This window comes from Triticum aestivum, chromosome 2B, assembly GCF_018294505.1.
Source record: "Triticum aestivum cultivar Chinese Spring chromosome 2B, IWGSC CS RefSeq v2.1, whole genome shotgun sequence".
NCBI classification, from domain to species: Eukaryota; Viridiplantae; Streptophyta; class Magnoliopsida; order Poales; family Poaceae; genus Triticum; species Triticum aestivum.
Genome location: NC_057798.1, coordinates 548,365,862 through 548,384,140, shown reverse-complemented (window position 1 = coordinate 548,384,140; position 18,279 = coordinate 548,365,862). Strand labels below are relative to the sequence as shown.

The 18,279-nt window shown below is 43.5% G+C and overlaps 3 protein-coding genes across 8 annotated transcripts; 1 reads left to right on the top strand and 2 right to left on the bottom strand.

Moving 5' to 3' along the window:
- Positions 1-2,293: 2,293 nt before the first annotated feature.
- LOC123045958 (trafficking protein particle complex subunit 2) lies at positions 2,294-6,908 on the bottom strand. The gene is made up of 5 exons (XM_044469214.1): positions 6,766-6,908; positions 4,229-4,344; positions 3,686-3,771; positions 3,373-3,520; positions 2,294-2,672 (listed from the first exon to the last, which is right to left on the bottom strand). The coding sequence occupies exons 2-5, from the start codon at positions 4,307-4,309 to the stop codon at positions 2,580-2,582; spliced, it is 408 nt and encodes a 135-aa protein (XP_044325149.1). The 5' UTR covers positions 4,310-4,344; positions 6,766-6,908; the 3' UTR covers positions 2,294-2,579.
- Positions 6,909-7,005: 97 nt separating this feature from the next.
- On the top strand, positions 7,006-12,213 carry LOC123045956 (dol-P-Glc:Glc(2)Man(9)GlcNAc(2)-PP-Dol alpha-1,2-glucosyltransferase). 2 transcript variants are annotated; one of them, XM_044469207.1, is made up of 8 exons: positions 7,006-7,373; positions 9,204-9,292; positions 9,367-9,700; positions 10,012-10,273; positions 10,755-10,892; positions 11,004-11,208; positions 11,520-11,662; positions 11,753-12,213. In XM_044469207.1, exons 1-8 carry the CDS (start codon positions 7,284-7,286, stop codon positions 12,010-12,012), a joined length of 1,521 nt encoding a protein of 506 aa, XP_044325142.1. In that variant the 5' UTR covers positions 7,006-7,283; the 3' UTR covers positions 12,013-12,213. The 2 variants fall into 2 exon arrangements, with proteins under 2 accessions (XP_044325142.1, XP_044325143.1); XM_044469208.1 differs by having other exon boundaries at positions 7,035-7,373; positions 9,384-9,700.
- Positions 12,214-12,559: 346 nt separating this feature from the next.
- LOC123045957 (calmodulin-binding receptor-like cytoplasmic kinase 3) lies at positions 12,560-17,962 on the bottom strand. Of its 5 annotated transcripts, none has more exons than XM_044469209.1 (7): positions 17,669-17,962; positions 16,519-16,887; positions 16,110-16,363; positions 15,216-15,381; positions 15,049-15,138; positions 14,097-14,395; positions 12,560-13,170 (listed from the first exon to the last, which is right to left on the bottom strand). In XM_044469209.1, exons 2-7 carry the CDS (start codon positions 16,637-16,639, stop codon positions 12,949-12,951), a joined length of 1,152 nt encoding a protein of 383 aa, XP_044325144.1. In that variant the 5' UTR covers positions 16,640-16,887; positions 17,669-17,962; the 3' UTR covers positions 12,560-12,948. The 5 variants fall into 5 exon arrangements, with proteins under 5 accessions (XP_044325144.1, XP_044325146.1, XP_044325148.1 ...); XM_044469211.1 differs by lacking the exon at positions 17,669-17,962 and adding an exon at positions 17,306-17,623; XM_044469213.1 differs by lacking the exon at positions 17,669-17,962 and adding an exon at positions 17,607-17,623.
- Between the last annotated feature and the right edge of the window lie 317 nt (positions 17,963-18,279).

Here is an 18,279-nt window from a genome sequence, read left to right as displayed (position 1 = left end):
GGAGAACTGACAATAACGCGGCGCCTTACTGAAATGCTACTCCCTCCGTTTAGATGAGTAAGCCATCTTAGGTTGTGCACCGTGACCAAGAAAAAGGAGAAAACGAGAAAACTTAATGTTCATTTGCTAATTAATAGCATTGCATGCAATGAACTAACCATTGCATGTCGTGTTTGATAGTCTCAAGTCATTAGAAGCATGCACACCCCACATCTCTTATTGGTTGATATGTAAAGAAACAAGAAACGAGATAGAATTTAATGCACCACGTCTAAGTGTTTTGGGATTATTTGGTTTTCGTAAGATGACTTACACACCTAGACGAAGGGAGTATTCGTTTTTTCTCTCTCGCTTAGGTCATGCTCACAGGTCTGCAGACACCTATAGTATATGTTTCTTGACAAGTGAAGGCTGAGCTTGCGTTGAACGCCCTTTGGGAGGGCGCCGCACCGTTGTGAGTGCTCATGCTCAGCTTACAACTTTACAGGGGCCCAAACGAGAAATGCGGCGTCAGTCAGTCCTCGTTTCTTCGGTACAAGTCATGTCCAACTAAGTTTTTCTCGTCAACAAAGTCATCCTGCGTCTAACTAACTACTAGTTCCTTTTTTACGTTTTGTTTCTAGAAGAAGGAAGGATTTGGATTTTCAGCGACCGACGCGACATACGCGCGCGCGCTGCCTACCACCACCAGGGAGGGAAGACCGGATCGGAGCGCACCATGGTTCGGTCCGGTCAAGCAGACGATAAAGAAAGAAAGCGCACGCACCGTCCTATGCACGGGTCCTACGCAGTACTCCTACTACGCTCCCATAGCGTTAGAATGGTCCAGCGTAGTGCCACGACCAGTAGCCTCAGCTCCGTCCTTTTCTCCGGCGATCCTACGTCCCGGTAAGATCTCACCTCCCATACAATGAAAGCGATCCTCCTCTATTAGCGCCACCACAGTAGTAGCCTAGTACCAGTACGCGCGCCTCCCTGTCAAAAGCCATCATGATTCGCTCGCTGCACCAAAGCCCTCGGGTTCCAGTGGTATTAGTGACTGTCAGCATTGACTGATGACCCAGAGCAGAGCAGGAGGAGCTTAGCCACACACCTCGCCACCCCACGCTTAGAGAAAAAAGGAACCAATGCTCCAGAAAAGATGGAGCGGATGCCGTGCAGATACAGCCAACCGATCGACGGATCTGCTCTACCGGGAGGATGTAGATAGATGCTGCCTGTACTGTACTGATCGGGCCGGCGGGCGGGCGAGAGATAGATGGCGATCTTGAGAAAGGGAGAGGCGGCACTGTGCCGGGAAACCGACGCCGGCCGTTGCCCACCGAGCCTCCACTCCACTAGCTTATTAGCTTGGCTCGCTTGTTATTCCTGGCATGCATGGCAACATAAGAGGTCGCGGTTGGGCAGCACTTTGGGTTCGGGATCTCCCTGCCTGTCCACCTCTTGTGGCTGGAGTTTAGCCGGATCAGGCCTAATTAATCCCGGATCTGACCGGGCAGTTCTAGTCGCTGAGATGACATCAGGTGATAACCCAGGCCCGGCAGAGGCTCCTCTTATCCTCTCAACTCATCGAACCTTTTCTTGTCCAGCTTTCTTTAGAAAATCAATCAATCGTGTTAGTACTATGTGTGAGCTCTGCTGAAGGCCGGCTTCCGATAAGCTCAGACCAAGTGGAGGGACTCGGTTCGCCGGGTTGGCCACATACCGTGTGCTCTGCTGCCCCGACCAAATCCCCACAAGATCCCCTGCATGCCAATCAGCCAGTGTGCACAAACCACACGTCTGGATCCTGATGCTATCAACTCACTGTTCCTGTGTATTGTACGCATGCAGAGAGAGAGAGAGAGAGAGAGAGAGAGAGAGAGAGAGAGAGAGAGAGAGGGCGCTGGAAACAGCTAGCTGTAAGCTGCCGGTGTGACATGTTTCCAAGATGCCAATCCTCAGAAGAAAAAAAAGTTTCCAAGATGCCTTCTTTTTTTTTTACACACACAGACGTGCATGATGGGGCTGGACTGGGACTGAAAACAACCAGGGCTAACACACACTACTGCTAACTGGACACTTTTTCTTTCTTTAGTGGCTCTGTACTCATCAGATCTCACTCCTGCATCAGATACTACCCTGCATTGCTCAACATAGTACGTACCACTAGCATTCACGCGCGTAGCGTATCCTGCGCTGTGACCTTTCCGCCTAGCGCATACGAGCCACAGCTCTGGTGGAGGAAGGTAAGATCTGATCATCTGATCATGCACGCACGCACAGGAAAAAGGCGAGATAGATGCAGGACAAAGACAGGAAATCAAATCGATCCCACTAGTTAGTATGCTCCCATATGCTACAAGGAGGTCGTACAGGTTTGCCATGTACAGCAACAGCACAATGCAATTTTCAAATCGAATTCAATTCCGAAAACCCGGGATTCACTGGCACACACGCAAGGATCCGGCAAGAAGAAAAATAGAGCGTGCATAGTTTGATTCAGCAGCATACAGAGATGGCACGACAACACCGGCGGTGGAGTGTTTTTGCCGGCCCTGCTCCCCCGTTACGGCGCCAATCAGTTCCGTGGCCGCACGCTACAGATACTTCCTCGCGAGAGCCCTCACCTTGGTGTCGAAATGAGACGATGCGATGCGAGAGCCGGGCAGATACAGGGGGTTGAGGAATATCTGCAGGAAAAAAATAAACACGAGATTTGTAAGACCCTTAGGTTTTCGCCCCGCGGTGGATACCTCGAGCTTGAGCATCCACAGCGGGTTTCCTGTTAATGCTCCAACTCGCTCATCCCTTTCCCACTCCCTTATGTCTGTTAGTTTTCAGTTCTCTTGTGGTGTCAGATTACTGCTCTGTACTGATTATTTCCGTTAAGAGATCAATGGAAAGGGGTGTGAGCCCGGTTGGAAAAAAAAAATATCAAGACCCTAACTGATACATGTAGGATCTTCTAGAACGAGACTGCAGACGCTTGTCAAGATTTGTTATGGAAACAGTGCCCAATTCTGCATCAGCAAGTAACCTTGCATGCCTTTTTTAGGGAAAGTAACTTTGCAAGGTATGGGACTCGTAAGCAACCCATGCGATTTTGACCCATACATATCGTCCACCCATCGGTTGCCTATTTACAGGGTAGACAAGTGCCATCACCTTGACACAGACGGAGCATCTTGATAAAAGCATAGCAAAAGATAATAAACCGACGCCAAAAATTATGTTCACCACAAAAATAGATACTCAGTGGCATTACTGTTCAGTACGCATGATTTGACAATTGACGTATGTGTGCACTTAACTGAGCATTTATTTATAGCAAACTAAAATGCGACAAGAGGATTCTCCAGATTGTGAAGGACCGATCGATAATCATCTTACCTTGATGTAAAGTTCATGGACCTCTTGAAAAAAGCTTTTTATTCCATCCTCGCTGCGTGAATCGTGAAGCAACATGAATCTAGTATGACCAGCGGTTACATAAACAGACACCACAAGGTCATTAAATCTATCAACCGACCTCAGGAACCTGAAAATAACATAAAATGCAGAAAGGGTTAGATGAGGGAAAAAATATAATAGTTAGTAGTATATAAGAAGACTATTTGTGAGCTGTGGTATTTTTGAATGCGTATTGAACACAATTTTTTTTGGTATCCTACAAAACAAAATTAACCAGCCAATAGAATCTCACATTGCATTTGTGGTCCATGCTAGGTCCTGAACAACATCTAACGCAGCATGCAGGATGAACTGATGGTGATAAGCCAGATCTTCTTTCTGAGAGGGAAAGTAAATGCCAGAAGATTAGACATGTAAATTAATAGTAATTCAATATGACCACCACTTCAGAGGAACAGAACCCAGTCACCCCATGTCAAGAAGAGTCCAACATATAATTGTATATAAATTAACACTATTACATAGAAGTTCTTAAATTTCCTGGGAACAGATGAAATTATGAAAGTTAACCAGGAGGCATCAAGAATAGAAACCGCCAGAAAACCATGTATACAGGGGCAAAGCTACCACATGCAACACTGTTTTAACTCAGAGAAGGAAATTTGCAGAACTCCGTTAATGGCTATCTCATATAGATTTTTTGCTAGGGGGCATGATCCAATATGATTTATGCTTATCTATTAACTATTTCTATTTTTCATATCCGGGGACATTTTTACCAAGTTATATAGCTAAATACAATAGATAGAAAGAAAATGGAGTGCAGGACACATACTTTGGGTGCAGATCCAACCTCTGCCTCATAGATTGGGATGTCGTTCTTACTTACAATCACGAAGCATGCTGTACTGGCCATTTCCACCAACAGACTAGTTTCACTCTGGTAGCAATCTTCAGATGTTGCAAACAAAATAAAATTAAATAAGTTTGATGGTTGGGAGGAAATACAGCTGAGCAAACAAACTAACCATCAGTAAAATAAAAATAAAAATGCACCACTACCCTAGCTCCAGAAGGATAGCATTTGTGCATTCAAAAGTTTGGCATATCCTTCTGCATTTTTGTTGTTAGTCTATCTGTAAAGCTATAACTGATTACTGATGTGCATGCCTTCCGTTGCTTTGTACTAAGAGACTTTAACTGCAAACCACAATGCCTTCTCACTTCTGTGGGTTAACCATCTTAGTTATTTTTTTCTAGAACACACAGGAGATCTGCTATCATTATTTTAGAGAAGAAGAAAAGGGTAGAAAAACCCTGAGTACACATGGCTTTGTTGCTGTTAACACTAAAGTTGTGCTTGTACCAAAAACTCTGTAAATTTGTGTTTTTCCTATAAATAGTTTGTAAACCCCAAGAAGAAGAAAATGCAGAAACCCTAAGTACACATGGCTCTGTTGCTGTTAAGACTCAAATAGTTTTTTGTGTGATAAAATCGTAGTTCATTGGATGACTCCCATTTGGCCAGATGTTAGAGATTTGAGTGTGCGTGAAAACTGATATGTGAAAGGGGCGCATTCATAGGTTTTATCTAGTTCTATCACTAAAATTTTAACATTTTATTTAGAGAAACAGGGCATCGCCGCCCCAGTTCCATTAACATGAAACCATGAGTCCCAACAACAACAACAAAGCCTTTAGTCCCAAACAAGTTGGGGTAGGCTAGAGGTGAAACACATAAGATCTCGCGACCAACTCATGGCTCTGGCACATGAATAGCAAGATTCCATGCACCCCTGTCCATAGTTAGTTCTTTGGTGATACTCCAATCCTTCAGGTCCCTCTTAACGGACTCCTCCCATGTCAAATTCGGTATACCCCGACCTCTCTTGACATTCTCGCACGTTTTAGCCGTCCGCTATGCACCGGAGCTTCCGGAGGTCTGCGCTGAATATGCCCAAACCATCTCAGACGATGTTGGACAAGCTTCTCTTCAATTGGAGCTACCCCAACTCTATCCCGTATATCATCATTCCGGACTCGATCCTTCCTCGTGTGGCCACACATCCATCTCAACATAAGCATCTCCGCCACACCTAACTGTTGAACATGTCACCTTTTAGTTAGCCAACACTCAGCGCCCTACAACATTGCGGGTCGAATCGCCGTCCTGTAGAACTTGCCTTTTAGCTTTTGTGGCACTCTCTTGTCACAGAGAATGCTAGAAACTTGGCGCCACTTCATCCATCCGGCTTTGATTCGATGGTTCACATCTTCATCAATACCCCCATCCTCCTGGAGCATTGACCCCAAATATCGAAAGGTGTCCTCCTGAGGCACCACCTGCCCATCAAGGCTAACCTCCTCCTCCTCACACCTAGTAGTACTGAGACCGCACATCATGTACTCGGTTTTAGTTCTACTAAGCCTAAACCCTTTCGATTCCAAGGTTTGTCTCCATCATGAAACCATGAGTCACGGAGCAAAATTTTAACAATTGCACACTGCTCAGAGTAGAATAACAGTATAAAACCATAACAAACACAACATATCCTTCTCAAGTATAGGTGGGTTTGTGACTGAAATTGATACCATAGTTAAGCCAAGTCTGGTTCAAGAAGTTCTGGGCATCTCGCTGCAATTGTTTAGAGCAATCGTTTGCAAGATGGTGAACGCCAGCTTATATTGGATTGGAGATTCTGTCAAAATCAGAGGGACTATTTCGTGGAGGCCCCAAGTAGAATAACAGTATAAAACCATAACAAACACAACATATCCTTCTCAAGTATAGGTGGGTTTGTGACTGAAATTGATACCATAGTTAAGCCAAGTCTGGTTCAAGAAGTTCTGGGCATCTCGCTGCAATTGTTTAGAGCAATCGTTTGCAAGATGGTGAACGCCAGCTTATATTGGATTGGAGATTCTGTCAAAATCAGAGGGACTATTTCGTGGAGGCCCCAAGTGATCTAAGAGTGCATCAAGCATTATGAGAAAATCAAGAAAAATAATTATTATTGGGCAGATTTGAAGATACTTTGATCACTATTATTTTAAGACCAATGTGCTTAAACAATACAACACAGACTTTCTCATATCCCACCCATTCATCAGATCCCAATATAATTCTACTTCCACTGGTCATCACTTCTATAGCAATTCCTTCTTGGCCTGGCTTTGCCAAGACCCTATGTCTAGCTACAAATAGCGAAGTCAGTATTCAACTGTACGTGCTGTGCTCTGCTCAATACGATTAGACCTACACTACCGCTTCTTTTGACAAGCTATCTGCTGCTGGTTAACCAAAGACTAGATCGACCCATCCAAACCTAAGAAAACTCGAGATGGGGGAGAAGCAGAGTAGGAGCTGCTCACATGGAAAGGGCGGAGCGAAGACCGCAGAGTCTCCGGTCGCCGGAGCCGCCCGCCGGCGTCTTCCTGCTCGCGCCTCGGGAGAGATCAGAGGGTGGGAGATCTAAGCGCAACGAATAATGAGACCTCGCCCTCTTTCCCGTTCGCTAGGTACCTGACGGTGGTTGGGCCGGGCCAGTGTGTTGGGCTTGCAGAGCCGTGGGCCTGCCCGAACCGGTATGTTGTTACAGACGCTGGGCCTAGGTGTTGCGGCTGAAATCTCCACCGGTCTAGCCTGAGACCTCCGGCGAGACGCCGGCAGCAGCAGCAGCAGCAGCAGCGTAGCCGTCCGGCCGCGCCGTCTCACCGGCGAACTCGCTCCCGACGCCGCGGTCCTTCTGCAAGCTGCATAGCTTCCGACAAAACCTAGTAAGGACTCGTGTGATGAGCTCTGTGCTTCCGAGTTCTGAGCGATGAACTGGATCTGAAGCGTGCTGGCTCTCTCAAGTGGGCTTCCCGGAGTTGAGAGCCCCGCCTGCGGGATGGGAAGGCTGGCCGTTGCCGCCGCGGTGGCCGCATGGGCTATCCCGATCGCCGCCTTGGTTGACTCCATCGTGCCTGACCCCTACATGGTGAGTCCTCTTGCCAGGATATGCATGTCTAATGTCACTTGCTTATAGTCTGATGATGAAGTATAGTAGTATTCCGGCACTCTAGTTATCTGAATAAATGCTAATTACTACTCCCTCCGTTCCAAAATAGATGACTCAACTTTGTACTAACTTTAGGAACCAACAATACCATTTGTTTCACAACATCGTCATGTGTTAGGATTTATTTTTTTCACTGAAAACCACATACACTCCGTTTGGATGTTGATATTAAGGGCCATGAAATTGAATTGGCTCCAATATCAAATCTCCCAGACTTTGATATTGACATTGAACTTGAATTTGGTTGTTTGGATGTGCACGATATTGACATTTGGAATTCGCATGAGAGGCTAAATTCCGAAGCTTGTTTGGATGATCATTCTCTACATTGGAATTGCACTTTGATGTAATTTCTTTATAAAGAAAATGGTGTCAGTACACTGGTACCTATACATTTTGTCATTGGTTTTTAGTACCAACTATATATATGTAAGGAGCAGTAGCAAGTATTGTTCTGAGACAACACTCTGGATAGTAGCAACTACCATGTGAACTAGCGTTCTGAATCTGAAATGCATGAGCTTTCATAATTCAGACAAACACCGGCTGAATAAATGAGCTCGTACATACACGACACTACAAAGATGAAAATCAGATCTGTGCAGTTCAAGCACTCCACAGCAGAATATGAAGAATCATTCAGATCAATTTCGACAGTGGTTTTCAACATGTACATTAGGGCGTATGCCAAATTAAATAAACACTTCAGCATCAGCTACTAATGCATTGTCTTCCACATCATGGCATGCCGAGTACCAAAACAGAAGGACCAAAAGCAAAATTTGTATCAACATCTCACGACTATGAGCTGCAAAAGGTTAAGAAAAAAAACTCAGAATACTAGCACATGTGGGCGGGGATTAGAGGGGATTAGGGATTCTGTGTAGGGTTATGGAGGGAGCTAGGGGACGGTGGCAACGGGGCTACAGGAAGAAGCAGTCATGGGGGAAGCGGCGGTCGTGCCATCTGCCATGGGAGGCGGGTGTACAGAGGGACAAGCGCGCGGGATGGGTCAGGTGGACGCGCATGGAGGTGGGCGCATGCGGGGGAGGAGCGGACCCGCCGGAGAAAGGAGAGAAGAGAGAAGGAGGAGGAGGAGGGCGGAGAGGTCTGACCTGCGCCGTCGGAGCTCCCTGTCGTGTCTCTGTTCGTCTCCTCTCTCGGTCGGTTGCCTGTTTATTTTCCCTCGAGCGCGGGCGAAGCGGTAAGTTAGGCGCTCGATCCCGAATATCAGGCAAAGTCGAGCTCCTCTGCTCTGAATTCGGCAACAGCTACATGGGCTGTGAATGTGAGCCAGCCAATATCTTGGCCCAATTCAGCCAGGCAATACCCTAACCATCCGAACAATGGCATTCGGGCTGCCCAATGCCAATATCAATTTCAAGGCCTCAATATCAACATCCGAACGAGGTGATAGGGTTTGAAATTGCAATGACGATCGTTTGCCCAATGCTGTAAGCATTTGCATAGATATGATAACATCGGTTCTCATGTGGAAAAACGTTATTACATCTTTTACATGAAGGAATTTGGTGTTATAGTTTCGTAGTTATATAGAAAGTTGAGTTCTACGAAAAAATTAGATTCGATAAGCAGATGTGAGGCATAGGCAGAGCTTTTGCAAGATCCTTAGGATTCTTACTTTTGTCTAATCTCGCTGTATTCTCATTCTGAAAATGTGTATGGCACAATATGCTTCCGATAAGAACATGATGACATATCCACTACCACTTTATTGTTTGTTTTTAGGATGAGATATTCCATGTTCCCCAGGCGCAGCAATATTGCCGTGGAGATTTCTTAACGTGGGATCCCATGATCACCACCCCTCCTGGCCTGTGAGCTTCCACTACTCCTTATTGCTTCAAACTCATTTTTTTCTTGTGATGAACTGTTGTCTGCAATTTTGCAGGTACTACATTTCTCTAGCATATGTTGCTTCTCTGTTCCCTAGTGCATGGGCTATTAAGGTAGCAGAGGCATTTGACCCCCTTTGCACCACGGCACTTCTCCGGTCCACTAATGTTATAATGGCAATGGTCTGCGGTATTCTTGTCCATGACCTGCTTCTGTGTATCAAGCCAGGAATTGGCAAGACGAAGGCAACTGCTTATGCTATTCTTGTAGCGTTGTATCCTGTTCACTGGTTCTTTACCTTTCTGTATTATACTGATGTCGCATCATTAGCTGCAGTTCTTGCGATGTACCTGTCCTGCTTGAAGAAACGGTTTTGGGTCAGCGCACTGGTGAGTGTTTGAACGCGTCTCTTTATAGCTTTCAGTGAGATAAGGTTGCATTTTTGTGGAGACCATAGCATATACACTATTTGTTGATTTATTGTGCTCACAATAGGAGCTTCTTTAGCTTGCTTGAGTTGCAGGAAGTTGTACATCCATAAAATTTATCTGTAGCATACTTGATGGTGAAGGTTGTTGATTCATAAAAAGATTGTTCAGCACTCCACATCATTATTTAACAACCAAACCACTCATTTCACATTGAAGTTCTTGATATACTTCATGCCTCTTTTAATTATTTGTGTTCCTTTTGCCTGCAGTTCGGTGCTCTCTCAATACTTTTCCGGCAGACTAATGTAATATGGATGATATTTTTTGCTGCCAATGGAGCCATTGCATATGTACAAGATCTTTCTCTCAGTGACTGCCTTTCTGATGAGAACAGTGAACCAACAAATAAGTCAAGAACAGAAGTGTCTGACAGGGATAGCAAAGTAAGTGCTTTAGGTTTGAGAAGACGACGAACTAATCACCCCATAAGTAAGAGGGGAGTTGTTTCTGGATCTACTAAATTGCACACCAGTGAGTACTCCAGCTATTTTAATTGAGAAAATTATACTCCCTCCGTTCCTAAATATAAGTCCTTTTAGAGATTCTAATATAGACTACATATGGAGCAAAATGAGTGAATCTACACTCTAAACTATGTCTATATACATCCGTATGTAGTCCGTGTTGAAATCTTAAAAGGTCTTGCATTTAGAAACGGAGGGAGTATATATTTTTCAAAGTTTACTGTAAGCTTGTAGCTTCGCTTTTGGGATTCACTAGGCGGCTCGCTAATGTCCTTTAAAATTTAAAATAGAGCTTTTTCTTGTATGATTGATATTTTTCTTCTTGTTATGAGAACACCAGATGCAACATTTTATCAATTTATACGTTCTAATTCTGAATGCAAAATGTTTTTTTTTTTGTTGAGAAGGATGTAAATTCTACACGATCATGATCTTAATTTTTCTGTGCAGTTTCCACAACATATTAAATATTTATGATTAATGTACAGGTTTTACAGAAGAACTATTCGACATTGGCTTCAAGTTATGGAATTCAAAGTGTAAAGTTTTAATCACTTTTGCACCATTCGCAATAGTTCTGGTGGTATTTGTAGCATTTATAATCTGGAATGGTGGCATAGTACTAGGTAAATTCTTGTGTTGAATTTCTCTTTTTACATCTTGCATAGGGCTTAGCAGTTGATTAAGTGATACTGTAGATAATTTGCTAACATGGGCCCTTGCTTTGAGTGATGCAGGTGCCAAGGAAGCTCATGTTGTTTCACCACATTTTGCACAGTTATTGTACTTTGGTCTAGTGTCAGCTACTGCCCTCCTACCGTGGCATTTTACTCCCGGACGAGTATCAGACTTATTCCACTGGTGTAGAAAGAACAAAACCTTTAGTTCTCTGGCAATGCTGATAGCTCTTGGTTTAGGCTTTGGGGCTGTACATTTATTCAGGTTTGTTACCTGAACACCTAGTATGTGTCTTATTCGCTTTTAAGTATCAAAATTGATAAAGGCAGAACCGGGCTTGTGTTAATGCCAACAGTATTTCACTTAAATTCAAACTGAAGTTAAGTGGCAAGTAACTATATACATATTCAATTCGGCAAAGCTTGCAATCTACGAGCAGAACTCCAGTTGCAGTCAAACATGTCAGAAAATTATTGACGATTCTACTTTTCACTAATATACATGACCAATGTTTCTCTTTGTCTTTCTTTTTTCTGTTTGTGAAGTCCCACTAATAGCCTCATCTTCTGGTGCAGCATTGCTCATCCGTATCTTTTGGCTGACAATAGACATTACACCTTCTATATCTGGAGGAAGGTCATCCAAGCTCACTGGATGATGAAATACATTTTGGTTCCACTCTATATGTACTCATGGTTTTCAGTCATCAACATCTTAGGTGAACTTCTTCATTTAATTTTAGAAAAGGTTGTCAATTTTGAGAAGTATAATGAACTGAAACTTCTGTTGTTTTTTCTGATCTTTACAGGGAAATCGCAGCCAAGAGTTTGGGTGGTGTCCTTTGTTTTCTCAGTTGCGTTGGTTCTCGTCCCTGCCCCGTTGGTCGAATTTAGATACTACACAATCCCATTGGTCATACTGGTGCTCAATTCCCCGGTCATCAGTAATGGCAAATTGCTTGCTTTGGGGTCTGCATATGCTGCTGTGGATTTGTTCACTCTGGTGATGTTTCTGTCCAGACCATTCCATTGGGGCCATGAGCCGGGAACACAAAGGTTCATGTGGTAGTTTAGATGACGAAATTGACAAGAGACCCACTCCAGTGTTCGGTCACAGCCGCTCCGGCTTATCGGCACCCCCATTGGAGAAATTAGAACTGCAATGATGTGTAATCCTAATTTTTTTTGGGGTCAGTTTTCGTGTATGAGTTTCAAGTAAGTCAAACATGCGTGCTTGGATATTCGAAGATTTTCTTTTCTTGAACATGCACACAAATGTGTATTGTTTTGTACTTCCTCCGTCCTGAATTACTTGTTTTACATTTGTCTAAATACGGATATATCTAACACTAAAAGAAGCTCTATTTTGAGAAGCTATTCATATTAGAAGACGATGCCAAGTTGAGGCAGAGAGCACAAAGCAAAATAACAAACCTAGGCTAGCCAAAACAAAATTGAACCCAAACAAAACAGAAGAAGCTGCAAAAAATTAAATTGTACAAGGTTGCAAGAACTGAAGAAATGAGTACTTTTGATATTGCACTTTTATTATTTTCTACGGAATGGCTGTCTCTTCTTATTCTGTGAAGTTCAGGCAGAGTATATACTACAGAAAAGAACAGAAAAGAAAATAATAATAATTTCAGTCTCTTCCTGAATCTTATACAACTCGACAATGCTTATACAGTTTCTAAAACTACACACGCAGAAGCTGCACTGCAATCTGCACCGCTGCACTTTCTCCAGGGCACAGATCACTGAAACACTGAACAGTGCCTCTACACGGAATTCATCCGTTCCAGGTCAACGTGCATCAGATCGATCTCTTGATCATGAACACAGCTATATACACAATGTGCAACAATAGTGTTACAACCCTGTACAGATTTCAGCTGTTCGTGTTTGACAAAAATGCACGGCAATGTTCAGCCTTAACAAGAACTGAGTCCACCCATGTTCTCTCAAGCGAAAAAAAACAGCAGTCAATAACCCAGTGCAAGATGGTTTAAAGAGATCCTTCTGCTCTGTTTTGGGTTTTAGCATAGTCCCTCCGTATCTTCCAGAGCTTCTCCACAACCTCTTTCATATGTGGCCTGTCCGCACGAGTAGGAGCGACGCATTGGAACATTACATCGAAAATCTTATTCAGTATGTCCTTGTTTACTGATTCGGTCAACATCGGATCCAGTATCTCCTGGACATTGCCTTTGTTATATCTCTCGAAGGCCTGCATCAAAGGCATTATACCAAACCTTAGATGACTCATGACTTGTAGAATCTAAGTGGCAATAGATGGGATAAGCAGTTACTGGTGTGTGTTTTCGGTTAAAATGAGTTAAAGATAAGTAGTACTCCCTCCGTTCCTAAATATTTGTCTTTCTAGAGATTTCAACAAGTGACTACATACGGAACAAAATGAGTGAATCTACACTCTAAAATATGTCTACATGCATCCGTATGTTGTGTCCATTTGAAATGCCTAGAAAGACAAATATTTGGGAACGGAGGGAGTAGTATCTGATATCCGAGATACTGTGACAATAGTTCTTTTTTTCTGTGTACACATGGAGGGGGCTGTATAGTGTGTGGTTTAACTTGTAACAAAATATCACATTATTAATCATCAAAGGAAGGCACACACATCACCTACCCAAACGAGTGAACACAGAAAAACACAGATAAGAGTACGAGGATGCAATGAATTGACCCAAATAAATGATTGAATAACTAGTTCGCAGTTTTATGTTCTGAAGCTCATTCTTGAAACTATGCTGGCATTGAGTACTACATTTCTGTTTTCTGCTTGTAAGAACTGAGCGTCACTCGGTTAGATTAGAGGCACCGCTGCTTGCCCATCCCATCCCATGTGAAACCTAGCTTCCATGGGTGCTCATGGTTCTCCTAAACTAAAATGGCACCAGTGCTAGTGCCTGTTGGTCGAGTTTTTTTCCTTCTATTTCTAGTTGTGCTTGTTTACAAATTGTTTCGAAAGTGGTTTGATCTACCTTTCACGGGGTACCACTAAAGAGAAATCTTGAGCAACATACTTGATTCATAACAGAGCTAACTAGTAAAGCTTAGCTGATTAAAAAATTAAACAGGATATCAACGACTGAAATAGTATAAACATAAGAGAGGAAAGCAAAGACATACCCATCGCACGGTAATCTTTTCTCTTCCTCCTCTGTTCACCTCAATAGGACGACGACCTGATAGGATTTCCAGGAGCAAGATGCCGTAAGAGAACACATCACTCTTGACTGTCAGATAGTTTGTCCGCAGATACTCTGGATCCACATAGCCAGCTGTTCCTTTCACATCAGTTTGAATCTCTGACTGGCCTGGATCTGTTGAACCAATTCTTGCAAATCCGAAGTCGGCTACTTTTGCCCTGAAGCCTTCAGTTAGTAGAATGTTTGATGACTTCACATCCCGGTGTATAATGGGCTTCTCTAAAAGCATAAGATTGCATTATAATTTAAGAAAAGATATATGCAAATCGCCAGCAGGAACGATCAAATTACAATGCGTCTTTTTACCTGTGGATGCATCAAAATACTAAAGAGCAAAAGTATGTTATACAAGTTTACTTCTATTGAATAGATAATTTTATATTCATGCAGTTAGCTAAATCTTGCATTTAAATGGAGGACACACAAAAGAAATCTAGTCACGTGGCTGATCCTTGTGATTCACTAAATTCATAATTTAGGTCGCGCATGCAAATTAGGATTGTGTGCCCTTGTTAAGCATAGCCTCAAATTCTTGTGACTGTTAAACTTGCACAGCAAATGCTTATTTGCACGCACTCTTAAAACACGTTAGGCCCACTTAATAAAAAGCTGGAGTACATGTACATGACATTTTCTCAAGGCAACGGACAGCCAAAATAATTTCCAAAAACGTATGCCATCATGACAGCTGACAGGTACCACAAATTATTAACTTCCAGTGCAGCAAGAATACTTTGTTCATGTGTTTCGTTACTGCTGAGGTAAATTCCTTAACATGTGACTGAATCAGAATAAAAAGTAGAACCATTTGATTAGTGTTTTACTTGACAGTTCTATAGTCAGCAAATGAAAACATGTAGGCAAAGGTGTACCTGCATATAGATGCAGATAAGTCAATCCATGGGCAACATCTATGGCTATTTCAAGCCGCTGACTGAAGCCCAATATTAGCCCATGTTGTCCTGAAAGACAATATAAAAATGTTACTGTTCATCCTGAGAAGGAATCAAATAAAGCAGCAATCTGGTTTGCAGCATACCATCCAAATGTTCCCTAAGAGTGCCATTTGACACAAACTCGGTTATGACAATTCTTTCATTCCCTTTGTCAATATATCCAAGTAACTGGACCAGATTCCTGTGTTCGATTTTTTTTAGTAGTGCAATTTCATTTTTGAATTCTGCATGTAAAGAAGCAAAATGTTCCTGGGAAAATAGACCATATCAGAATCACAACTCAAACAGCGGTAAAAAGAAGTGAAGGTACCCAATTATTATCAACAGCTATCCGGATTGCGGAGAGGAAAAAAAAATCCGACTAGTGAACAGGCTTACACAACACATAAAAGATATAAGAGCAATGCACAACTACTGGAATGAAGAATGCAATGCAGCATGTTTTATTGATGCATAACCCTGTTATTCTTATGTTGGTCTACGCACATATGGATCAATCAACAACTGGGTCTACCTAAACATGCATTAGCCAATTTCTTGTTCTTTCTTGATTCCACCCAAGAGAGAGCAGTGGATGATAAGCTCAGTAAACAATCTAAAAATGTTTCAGCCCAAACAGGACTTCTTCTCTCTGAAACAAGCGTCGAAAGGCGTGCCATTGTATATTACAAACCATCCACAGTGACTTTGACCCAAACGACCAAAAAGAGGCTAGCAGCCTCCCCCAAAAGGGAGAAAAAACTAACTATACAAAACCTGAACAAACCTAGAAAATTCGACAGAAAACAAAGCTAAGCTAGACAAGGAAAGCTAGGCTGGAGTATAATAGAACTTCTAAACCTCATGAAGTGTCGTGTCTAATTAGGCTTTTAGCTAAACCTAATAGAGTGGAATTAAAGCAACCAGAATAAACAATAATAGTTCAGTCATTGTACTTATGCAAATCTCTAGTTTAGTTGCCAGAAAAAATAAACTACCTTTCTTGCCCTTTTAATAGCCACAACAAGGCCATTTTGCAAGTCCATTCTGTAGGCCTTTCCAAAATAACTTTCGCCAATCATCAAGGCCGGTGAAAAGTTACGTGTCAGTTTAATAACAGTTTCAAGACTGAGGTTCAATGGATCATTTCTACTTGGCGGTGAAGATAATGAAAATCTAGATGGACTTGCAGGTACCCGAAGAGGGCTCGAGGGAATTCTGTCAGAAATTGACCTCATTTCAGAAGAACTCACTGAAAAAGGAAGGGAACAATATGTCAAACGGTGGCAAAGTGTTGATAACCACAAAATTTGCATTTAAATTTCATCACAAAAAATAAGTTAGGCATTGATTCAGTGTGTTAACAGGTTTCATGACCCGTATATGAAAATTCGTCATTTTGCTTACAGGAATTTCCGTCTTTTGCAAGAACAGGATCTTCACTTCCATCCTTCCTTTTTGAGCGAAAACAGGGGCACAAGGATTCAAAGCACACAAGAAACATTTCTGTAGCTGTAGCGGCTACCATAACGTTATCTGTCTCCGGTCCTCCAGTAAAGAAGTGTGCTGTGCCTCATTTGTATCCGATGTCCCAAATTAGCACGCTGACGGACACAATAATTTGCCTCCAGACCTATCTCACTTTAGGCCACAAGTTGTCCAAAATATACCTCCAAATCTCTCACACCTTAGACCAAGAGTTCTCCAAAATCTGCCCCCAAGCGTATCTCACTTCAGAGCAATACTTGTCCTCTTTTCCCTTGTAGTGGTACAGTGCTACAATGCAAACAGCAAATGTGTAAAAGATTTAATTTAGTCATTTGTGATGAATGAATAAAGGAATAGCTAGTACAACTCGAGAGATGACATGATCATAACTGGTGAGTAAATGAATTATCCTCCTAACCAATAACGAAACTGCCTCCCTTTCCATTCTTGTCATTTGCCACAAAACATCTACAACTGATACTTTTACATGTAGTACAACACTGGGGCCTTTGCATATTTATAGTAAGCAACTTGACAATGCACGCAACTAACAAACATAGATGACAAAACAAGACCACCACTCTAGACAAAATTGCACTTATAGACAGATCGAACTAGCCATGAGAGACAAATTCACCCATGTGTCAACTGAAAGCAGTAAGGGGAAGCAAACAAAAAGGATTGAGACGGCGCCCCGTACGATTACCGAACCTGGCGTCCCCTAGCACAATCACAGCAAAACTGGAGCTTGATGGAGCCTTATCCGCAGCCCTGTCAGTTTCAGAAACAACACCGCGACAGGCCCCGCTTCTATAGCTCCCAGATTAAACACGCGAGCTAGCGGCTGCAACAAGTAAAGCATCGAGAAGCGCAGCCCTACGCCTACAGAGAAATCCCACAACAGAGAAGTAACCCCAAGAACCAAGAACGCGGCACTAGGCTAGCGACCATTGCGACAGGCGGTGCGGCAGAGGCGAGCTAGCAATCAAGCAGGGAAGCAACCTAACCACGCGCAGAGGAAGCATCATCGCAATCGGCCTCGGGGAGCTCGGAGGAAACGGGGACTCACCGGAGGATATAGGCAGCTATAGCTGAGCCACCGCGCGCCGAATGCTCCGCCACCGCGGAAGCCACAAGATCCAGGCTGAGACGTGTACGCGGAAATGGCGAGGAAGGCGCCGACCGGGACAAGGATGGCGCCTTTGGTTTGATCGGATCTTTGGTGGGGCGGGATGGAAACCGTGTGCGAGGACCGGAGGGAGCGAGAGGCCGCCGAGACGAGACCGACGACCCGGGCGGGGGGAGGCGACTGGTAAACGACGCCGACGGAGGGAATTTTTTTTCTGTGGCGCCACTTGCCGCCAGGGGTGGGTCTGCCCCGTTTTGTCAGTGGGAGTGCGGCTGGTTGGTGATGGGAGGCGTACGACCCTGTCGCTGCGGGTGGGTGCCGCGGCAGCCGCAACGGCGTGTACTCCTTTGGTCCACCCCGAGGTTTTTTTTCTTGAACATCACTACTACAGACACAAGCGTTCATATATATACGCGCATACACTCATTCTACGAACACACACATACATCCTACCCCTATGAGCATCTCCAAAAAACTGAGCCGGCACAGGTTAGCTGAGGATGCCAGTCCCTCTAATCATCCAACCACAGGTTGGTTCGTACCCCGAGGAT

Excerpts from the sequence above, each read along its gene's own strand:
- LOC123045958 (XM_044469214.1), bottom strand. The coding sequence starts at position 4,309 with ATGGCCAGTACAGCATGCTTCGTGATTGTAAGTAAGAACGACATCCCA. Across the intron at positions 3,772-4,228 it reads AGGTTGGATCTGCACCCAAA|AAAGAAGATCTGGCTTATCA; the intron begins GTATGTGTCCTG and ends TTTCCCTCTCAG. Across the intron at positions 3,521-3,685 it reads GCATGGACCACAAATGCAAT|GTTCCTGAGGTCGGTTGATA; the intron begins GTGAGATTCTAT and ends TGTTATTTTCAG.
- LOC123045956 (XM_044469207.1), top strand. The coding sequence starts at position 7,284 with ATGGGAAGGCTGGCCGTTGCCGCCGCGGTGGCCGCATGGGCTATCCCG. Across the intron at positions 7,374-9,203 it reads TCGTGCCTGACCCCTACATG|GATGAGATATTCCATGTTCC; the intron begins GTGAGTCCTCTT and ends GTTTGTTTTTAG. Across the intron at positions 11,209-11,519 it reads GGGGCTGTACATTTATTCAG|CATTGCTCATCCGTATCTTT; the intron begins GTTTGTTACCTG and ends CTTCTGGTGCAG.
- LOC123045957 (XM_044469209.1), bottom strand. The coding sequence starts at position 16,639 with ATGGTAGCCGCTACAGCTACAGAAATGTTTCTTGTGTGCTTTGAATCC. Across the intron at positions 16,364-16,518 it reads TGCAAAAGACGGAAATTCCT|TGAGTTCTTCTGAAATGAGG; the intron begins GTAAGCAAAATG and ends TTCCTTTTTCAG. Across the intron at positions 13,171-14,096 it reads AAAAGATTACCGTGCGATGG|GCCTTCGAGAGATATAACAA; the intron begins GTATGTCTTTGC and ends CCTTTGATGCAG.